The 10,103-nt window shown below is 39.7% G+C and overlaps 1 protein-coding gene across 1 annotated transcript in view; it reads right to left on the reverse strand.

Moving 5' to 3' along the window:
- Positions 1-7,317, reverse strand: part of LOC111819030 (DIS3-like exonuclease 2) — a 102,205-nt gene extending 94,888 nt beyond the window's left edge. Inside the window, exon 1 of the mRNA XM_023724513.1 lies at positions 4,867-7,317. Within this exon, the coding sequence (XP_023580281.1) occupies positions 4,867-5,357 (491 nt within the window). The 5' untranslated portion in view covers positions 5,358-7,317. The remainder of the gene's footprint in view (positions 1-4,866) is intronic.
- Between the last annotated feature and the right edge of the window lie 2,786 nt (positions 7,318-10,103).

Consider the following 10,103-nt stretch of genomic DNA (forward strand, 5'->3'; position numbering starts at 1 on the left):
CTTGAAATCAGTAACAGAAAGATAACTAAAATATTTGGAGATTAAACAACACATTTCAAAATAACACACAGGTCAAAGAAGAAGTCTCAAGAGAAATTAAAAAATATTTTTAACTAAATGAAAATAAAATCTATGAAAATTTGTGGGATGCAGAAAAAGCATCCCACAAATGCTTAGAGGGAAATTTATAGCATTGAACACATATATTAGAAAAGAAGAATGATCTAAAATCAATAACCTAAGGTTCTATGTTAGGAAATTTGGAAAAAAAAAAAAAAAAAAAGAGCAAACCGAATCCAAAGTAAGCAGATGAACACAATAAAAATTATAGCAGAAATCAATAAAATTGGAAACAAAAAAATTAATAGAGGAAATCAACAAATCTAAAAGCTGATTCTTTGTCTTTTTTTTGATAAAAATATAGATAACACAACATTTGCCAGTTAAAAACTGATTCTTTGAAAAGGTTACTAAAATTGATAAACTTCTGGTCAGGCTAATAAAAACAAGAGGGAAAGAAGACACAAATTACCACTATCAGAAACTAAAGAGGGGCCATCGCTACTAATTTCATGAACATTAAAAGGATAATAAAGGAATATTATGAACAACTCTATGTCCCAAAATTTGAGAATTTAGATGATACGGACCAATTTCTTGAAAAACGTAATCAACCAAACTCACGCAAGAAGAAAAAGATAATCTGAAAATGCCTATATCTATTAAAAAAATTAAATCAATAACTAATTTTAAACCTTCCAAAACAGAAAGCACCAGAACCAGATGGTTTCACTGGTGAATTCTACCAAACATTTAAGGAAGAAATGATATTAATTCTGTACAATTTCTTCCAGACAACAGGAGCAGAGGGAACACTTCCTAAATCCTTCTATGAGGACAACATTACCTTAATACTAAAACCAGATAAAGACATTCCTAGGTAGGAAAACCATAGACCAGTTATCTTTCATGAACATAACATATTAGGAAATCAAACCCAACAATGTATAAAAGGAAATACAAGACATGGCCAAGTGGGATTTAGTCCAAGCATGAAAACTAGTCAACATTTAAAAATCAATTAATATGGTTCATCGCATCACATCATATCCTCAACGAGAAGGACTGACACAGTGGCTGCAACAGTGTGCTCAAGTATAACGACTGTGAGGATGGCACAGGACCAGGCACTGCTTCGTTCTATTGTATATAAGGTTGCTGTGAGTTGGAACCGAATCAACACATCACCTGACAACAACAACAACATCACATCAATAGGCTAAAGAAGAAAAATCATACGATTATATCAATACATACAGAAAAAGCATTTGACACAATGCAAAACCCATCCATGATAACAAGCATCAGCAAGCTAGAAATAGAGGGGAACTTCCTCTACTTGATAAAGAACATCTACAAGAAACCTACAACTAACATCATTCTTAATGGCGAGAAACTAGATGCTTTCCCCCTAAGATTAGGAGCAAGACAAGGGTGACTCTTCTACACGCTTCCTATTCAACACTGTACTGGAATTCCTAGCTAACATAATTAGACAAGAAAAGGAAATAAAGTGCGTATAGACTGGGAAGGAAGAAATAAAACTGTCTTTGCTTTGATGCCCTTTAATAGGTGATGAATAAACAAACTGGTATATCTACATAATGGAGGATTATGCAGTGATAAAAAGAAATGAGCTATCATGCTATGAAAAGACATGCAGGAACCCAAACGCATACTGCTAAATGAAAGAAGCCAGCCTGAAAAAGTTACATACTGATTCCAACTCTATATCTTGAAAATCAAAACTGTCAAGACAGTAAAAAGATCAGTGTTTGCCAGAGATCCAGAGAGAAGGGAAGGGAAGAACAGGTGGAGCACAGGGCGTTTTAAGGGCAGTGAAACTATTCTGCATGGTACTGTAATGGTGGACACACGACACGATGCATTTGTCAAAACTCACAGAACACAAGGAGTGAAGCCTTATGTAAAGTATGGGCTTTAGTTAATAATAACGGATCAATATTGGCTCATCAGTTGTGACAAATGTACCACAAAAGTGCAAGATATTTATAATAGGAGAAACTGTGGGGGGAGGGGGAGGGTAAAGAGAAACACTCTTTCTGTGCAACTCTTCTGCAAGCCTACAATTGCTCTAAAAAATAAAGTCTAATAAAAAAATAACTCAAATAATCCAGCAGCATATAAAATCAAGTAAAACTTTGCTTCCCTATCCCCTTACTAAGCCACTCCCCATGGTAATCTCTGACCACAGTTTGATGTATTTCCTTCCAGAACTTTTTCTGTGCATTAGTATATATCTATAAATACATTGATATAATTTTTATATTATTTTAATTTACAAAAGACCAGCTCATACTCCTATTTTCCTGAAACTTGCTTCTTTCACTTAGTATTATAGGATGGCCATCCTTTTAGAAAAGCCCATGTGGCTCTAGCACCTCTTTCTGATAGGTGCAGAGAACGCTATCCACTGACACAACACAGGCTGTTGAACAGTCCTTTACTGAGGGACACTACTATTGACTCAGTGTCTCACTGTCACGACAAAGCAGCAGTGAACATTCTTACATACAGTCTTGTAAACTTCTTTGAGTAGGAGATTCCTGAAAGTAGACTTGTTGGGTGAAAGGGTGTTATTGTTGTGTGCCGTTGAGTCAATTCCAACTATAGTGACCCTATACGACAGAGAAGAACTGCCTCTTAGGGTTTCCTGGGCTATAGTCTTTCCAGGAGCAGATCACCAATTTTTTTTTTCCTGCAGAGTAGCTGGTGAGTTTGAACCGCCTACCTTTCGGTTAGCAGCCCAGCACTTAACCACTGCACCACCAGGGCTCCTTGGGTGAAAGGGTAGGTGTTTTAGTTATCTAGGGCTGCTATAACAGAAATACGACAAGTGGATGGCTTTAACAAAAACAAATTTATTCTCTCACAGCGTAGTAGGCTAAAAGTCCAAATTCAGGGCATCAACTCCAGGGAGAGGCTTTCTCTCTCTGTCAGCTCTGAAGAAGGTCCTTCTCATTAATCTTCCCCCAGACTAGGAACTTTTCCACGCAGGAATCCCAGGTCCAAAGGATGCGCTCTGCTCCTGGCGCTGCTTTCTTGGTAATATAAGGTTCCCCTGTCTCTCTGCTCACGTCTTTTATATCTCTAAAGAGATTGGCTCAAGACACAATCCAATCTTGTAGATTGAGTCCTGCCTCATTAACATAACTGTCGCCTATCCCACTTCATTAACATCAGAGAGGTAGGATTTACAACACACAGGAAAATCACATCAGATGACAAAATGGTGGACAGTCACACAACACTGGAAATCATGACCTAGCCAAATTGATACACATATTCTGGGGGGACACAATTCAACATTGTGTTGACATGACAGTAGGTACATTTAAAATTTTGCTAGGTATTGTCAAATGATTATACCAATTTGTTCTCTCAACAATAAGGTCCAGCCATTCATTTTGACTTTCTTTTCTCATTAAATCTTTTCATATTCCTAGACTTAAGATCTCAGAAAAAAAAACCCTTCAATTTGTATACGAGAAAACAGAGATTTAGCGTTGAAGTTAAGCCCGTGGATCCAAGACCTCAAAGCCCCTGAGGAGATACATACCTCTGCACTAGCAAGGGGCTCAGGGAAGGGTGGGCACGCAGAAAGCCAGGACAGCAACTTGGGTTAACTGACTTCAAGGTAATGTGTTTCATGATAGCTACTAACAAGTAGGAAAGGGGAACAGCTGAAGTCTCCTTTTCCTTACCTACCCTCAGCAAGAAAGGAAAAAAAAAAAAGCTGTAAATACCTAAAAGATACATTAGCAAGAGGGAGAAGAGCAGCAGTATTCTCAAACTCGGTGGAGTAATGGCCACCAAGAACTGAAGGTATCATAAGTTCAGCTGCATGAAGTGAGCAAGTGCAGTGGAAAAGACTCTGACACGGGATGACCTTAGCAGAAAGCCTTCCACAGCCCCAGTGGGTTGTATGAAAAGTTTCTTGGTCCTAAATATCTCCATGTGGCATCCAAAATGAATGCCAGCACTGAAACCAAATTCTGAAGAGAAATATCAGAAAAGAACTAACATCCCACAATGAAGAAACATCTTCAAAGAAGATGTTGTTATAAAAACACCACAAAAGTACTTTCCAACAAATTCCAGACCTAAAAGTAAAGCTTTAAAATGAGGCTCCAAGCACTGAAGTCTTGAATCCTTTGCTCTGTGCCTTAAGAGGCCCATTTAAAGGAAATCACTTTTCACCAGATAACACTGTCTTTATTCTACTACACCTATGGGGCATAACAATGTGAAAAGAGGCTGACAACTGTATCTTCTGGAATTAAAATGGTCTAGAACAGGGGTTAGCAAAACGTCTTCTGTAAAAAAGCCAGAGAGAAACTCTTCTAGGCTTTGCAGGCCATACAGTCTCTGTAGTAAACACTCAACTCTTGCCATGGTAGTGCAAAAACAGCCATAGATGTGTCAACAAATAAACACGGCCATGTTCCAATGAAACTTTTTTTATAGACACTGAAATTTGAATTTCATAGAATTTTCATGAAATATTATTCTTGTGTTTATTTTTTTCAGCCATTTAAAAACGTAAAAACCATTCTTAGCTACACGCTGTTCAAAAACAGGCAGTGGGCTGGATGTACCTCGCAGGCCATGATTTGCCCACCCTTTATACAGAAGCTCTTAGTTTGTACAGAAGCACTTAGTTCTCAATTGAACCCAACTTGACCACTGGAAAGATGGGAACATATGAGCCCAGCCTCAAGAGAAGTTAAGTTAGAAGGCAGGAAGGTAGAAACTAGTTGTTCTTAAAGGGTTTCAGGTGTTTACCTTAAATCTCTTCTCTTGCTGAATTCCTCTTGTGGAATTGTCCATGGCAGGTTCTGAGGGAGACATTTTAGAACTTCTGAAGAGAAATCAGAGAAATCCACACCATATTCTGTTAGTATTCCTTCTGTTTCAGGCTCGATTTCACCAGCCTGTCCAAGGCTCTTAGCCAGCTGCCTGTGGACAAGACAGAGTGAGAATAACCGGTTAGTGAATAAATGGAATGCAGGCACCTGTCTCCTCTCTAAAAGTGAGAGTCTGAGGGAAGTCTTCACAACCTTCTCCCCTCCTATCAGCAGAAGTATGATCACCAGTGAGTGGGGGACCCAACCAGAAGAAACAATAACACTGTTGTCCTGTATAAAGCCCATGACTATTTTTACCTCTTTCTTCAGGAATTTCGAACTGGGGAATGGGGCCAGAAGGCCTTTCTTAGGACTCCTGCCGTGATTTTTCACAGGTAAGTCAAAATTCATGTTGTTAGAGGCTTTCATCAATTCTTCCTCTTGCAAACATTTAGAGACAATTCTGATTAACGCCGTTGTTTACTCATTACTATAGGCCATGCTTGCTAGATTAGATCTGATATTTATATTTATTTTACAATCCTACTAGGTTTGACCTTAACATTCTAAAATATTGTACCTGAACACAAAAGTAATACATGTTCACTACAGAGAAGTTAGTCAATGTAGAAATGCATAGGGAAGAAAATTAAAATGATCTATAACCCAGTCACCCAGCAAACTACCATTCATGTTTTAGGGTACTGGGCCCATTCAGAGTAAAATTCCACTTAGTAGAATAGGCCTGACATTACGAGTAGGATTCCACGTTCTATAGGGCAGATCTCACTCTTTATCTGTGGGTCATCTACATACATATTAAAAGCAGCAGCTCTCCATTCTCATAAGAATAACACTAATTCTGGATTTGGGTTGGCTTTCTTCATTCATTCCACCTACTGAAATAACTTTTATACAATTATATTCTTACTCATCACTTTTTGTAATCAGGGATTTCACTTATGGAAGTAAAGCCCACAGAATTCACTAATTAGAATGGGATAGTGGTCTACTGAAGATTAAATTATGGGACTAGTTGGAAAGTGCACAGTAAGGATCAGCATAAATCCAATCCCCAAAATGTGGAGATTAATCCAGACTTCACATTCCCACTTCTCCATCCTCATCGCCAGCTACCCCTGGCACACACTCTCTCTGACCCTAGCCACCTGGAGTGAAATCAGAGGTCACAAGTTAAAGGACACCATCCTTCAGACTGCCAAATAGGCAAGACATAAGCCACAAGTTTGGAGAGTTCACATGACACCCTGGCATTCTGACCTGCTGGCCACAAATTCAGGGCTAGTTCCCACTACCCCTTCAGGATGCCAGCCATAAACTTGGGAGTTAACACGACATCCTTACTTTATGACGTGCTTGTTCCTCTTACCCCTTTGGGTTCAATAATCCACGAGAACAACTCATAAAGGTCATGGAGAGCATACCATACTTACAACTACAGATTTATTATCACCAAAAACGATACAAATGAAGAGATGCCTAGAGCAAAGTCTGGGAGGGTTCCCAACATGAAGCTTCCATGTCCCAAGGGACACTTTACCCTCCCAAGAGAAGATGTTCTCATCAACCAGGAAGCTCTCTGAGCCTCCGTGTTCAGGGCTTTTTTATCAGCCAGTCCTGCATGATAAGCTAAATCATGCCTGTAGGGGCTAGTTGATATCGACCTCCCAGGTAAGTCTTTTCTGGTCTGGCCAGCACAAATTCTGAGTTATGGCCTGGAAGTCTCTGGCCAAGGCATCCCAGTTGCTCCAACTGTTATTTCTCTGTAGAAAAGGACAAAAGTCACCTTACTGAGGGTAAAACTAGGTCCTTTACTGCACAGGAAGCAATACCTTGAGAGGCTGGAATACTATCCTCCAGGATACAATGTTGCTACAACTTAGTATCCTAAAACCAGTGCACATGGTCTGGGAACCAAAGGTGGAAAATAAAGAGTTGTGCCTTTCAATACCATACTTAAGACTCACTCACAAAGTTTTTAGTCCTGTCCTTCCTCATAATGCTCACTTCTATGGTAAAGAGGGTTTAGTATCTCTGGGGACACAATAATGATTCCTCTCAATTGAAAGCTGACACTGTAAGAACACCAACTGATATAAAAAGGCATAGAATACACTACCCACTTCCTTCCTGAAAAAAATTATTTGCAATTCAAGCTAGATAACTGAGACTCAGAAGTAAGGATTTAAGAATGGCAAGTAGTAGTACTATAAGGAAGTTAATCCTATATCATGTTGAGCCATATGAAATCACCAATATTTGATCATTTTTGACCTATAAAACCACAGTTCCACATGATTCTATTTAACAGCATTTTTAAAATCACAAAAAAAAATCAACTATGCAATCAGACAGCATACATAGCTTTTAGGAGAAGTGTAAACAATGAGCTGTATCACAGACAGCATATTAGAGAAACTAATCAGTCAAACAGCTGTCATGGAGTTAATCCCACCTGCGGCACCCCCGTGTGTGTCAGAGTGGAACTGGGCTCCATAGGGTTTTTAATGGCTGAGTGGTTTTTTTGTTTTTGTTTTTATTGTAGTTTTAGATGAAGGTTTACAGAGCAAATTAGTTTCTCATTAAACAATACACATACTGTTTTGTGACACTGGTTGCCACCCCCATGACATGTGAACACTCTCCCCTTCTTGACCCTGGGTTCGCCGTTACTAGCTTTCCTGTCCCCTCCTGCCTTCTCGTCCTTCCCCCTGGGCTGGTGTGCCCATTTAGTCTTGTTTTGTTTTATGGGCCTGTCTAATCCTCGGTTGAAGGGTGAACCTCACGAGTGACTTCAGTACTCAGTTAAAAGTCTGGGAGCCATACTTTCAGGGTTTCTCCAGTCTCTGTCGGACCAGTAAGTCTTGTCTTTTGCATGTCTTTTGCGTGTGTGTGTGTGTGAGTTAGAATTTTTTTTTACATTTTTCTCCAGCTCTGTCCAGGACCCTCTACTGTGATCCCTGTCAGAGCAGTCGGTGGTGGTAGCCTGGCATCATCTAGTTGTGCTGGACTCAGTCTGGTGAAAGCTGTGGCAGTTGTGATCCCTTAGTCCTTTGGGCTAACCTTCCCCTTGTGTCTTTGGTTTTCTTCATTCTTTCTTGCTCCAGATGGGGTGAGACCAGTGGAGTATCTTAGATGGCAGCTGGCAAGCTTTTAAGACCCCAGACGCTACTAACCAAAGGAGCATGTACAACATTTTCTTTATAAACTACGTTATGCTAACTGAGCCAGACATTCCCTGAGACCATGGTCCCCTCAATGGCTGAGTTTTTTAAAGTAGGTCATCAGGCCTTTCTTCTGAAGTACCTCTAAATGGACTTGAGCCACCGAATTCATATAAAAAGAAACGCATTCTTGTATGTGGTGAGAGCTTCAGTAACAGTACTTGTGAGGCAGACATAGAACACAGTGACTGTTACAGATTAAACTGGGTTCCTCAAAAACATGTGTTGTAAATACTAACCTGTGGTGGAAACCGTGGTGGCACAGTGGTTAAGATCTATGGCTGTTAACCAAAAGGTCGGTAGTTCGAATCCAACAGGCGTTCCTTGGAAACCCTAAGGGGCAGTTCTACTCTCTCCTATAGGGTCACTGAGTCGGAACTGACTGGATAACAACGGGCTTGGGGTTTTTTTTGTATACCTGTAGTTCTAATTCCATTTGAGATTGGGCTTTCTTTGTTATGGTAACGAGGAAGTATCAGGGTAGCTTGTGTCTTGAGTCAATCTCTTCTGAGATGTTAAAAAAAGCCACTTAGAAGCAAGCAGAGATGGGGGAAGAAAGATGCCAAGTCCCATGAAGATCACCCAGGAGCAAAAGGTCAAAAAGAGACAAGGACCTTCCTCCAGAGCCAAGAGAGAAAGCTTTCCCCTACATCTGGCACCCTAAATTCAGACTTCTAGCCTCTTAAACTGTAAGAAAATAAAATTCTATTTGTTAAAGCTGCCCACTTGTAGCATTTCTGTTACAGCAGCAATAGATACCTCAGACAATGACCATCTACTCTTCCTAAGCCAAAACTGATCCCTTTATGCCTGAAGTAAAAAAGGGCCTACAAACCTGAAGGGAAAAAAAAAAAAAAAAAACGCATTTTATAATGTTTAACTTTTAAATACTAAAATCCAGGGAGAACTCACACTATTTAAAAATGAGAGGGGGAGGGTGAGAAAAAAGAAACCAGCCCAAGCATTCTATTTTTAAAAATACTGCATATACAAAGGAAGAAAGGAACAGGAAAAAGAAATGGCAGATCAATGAAACATACCCTATCAATACACAGCCTCAGAAATGAAAACCATAGCCAAAGATATACCCAAGAACTCAAAAACTGATGAAAATACCACCATACAATGAGAACTCAAAGCAAAGATATAAGGAATAAATAAGCAAGGGTGTGTGGAATAAATTAAGTCACAAAAGTAAATAAAAACTAGGTTTTTGGACCTCAGGAAATAAGTAGGACAGAACAATAAAACTACTACTGATTCAGGAAATAATATTGGAGTTATTATTCCCTGTCCTGGAGCACAGAGAATGTGATCCAGCTGGAGCTGGGCCCACAAGGACTCACAAGGACACATCAACTGGGCCCTGAGGTATAAAGACAATAGCTAAGATAATCTTGGAAAATATCTTTTAGGGAAACTTTCACAAACAGAACACAAAAGACTTTCCACTCTTAACTTTTTCTATTAGCATTTAGTAAATAGAAATTTGCTGGACCAATGAAGACCCTCCTGACTCTCCTTACTGAAACCTGTACCAATGATTGTTAACAAAGACGATTCAAAATGAAAGATTACAATTTCTAGCCAATCAGTGAAAAGGTGACGCTTTCAATGATACTACCCATTTTGTGATGTTGATATATACTGATTGATGATTCTGAAACCTTCCTCGGACTCAGGCAGACATGGCTGTGGCAGCATACTTGTCCGTTTTCCCATTCTAGCCTATTCTGTAATTTTCTTTGGACTCGGGCAGACATGGCTGTGGCAGCATGCTTGTCTGTCTTCCCATTCTTGCCTATTCTGTAATACTCTTTGGACTCCGGCAGGCGTAGCTGTGGCAGCATGCTTGTCTGTCTTCCCATTCTTGCCTATTCTGTAATATTCTTTGGACTCGGGCAGACATGGCTGTGGCAGCATGCTTGTC

This window comes from Trichechus manatus, unplaced genomic scaffold (assembly GCF_000243295.1).
Source record: "Trichechus manatus latirostris isolate Lorelei unplaced genomic scaffold, TriManLat1.0 scaffold00249, whole genome shotgun sequence".
Taxonomy (NCBI): Eukaryota; Metazoa; Chordata; class Mammalia; order Sirenia; family Trichechidae; genus Trichechus; species Trichechus manatus.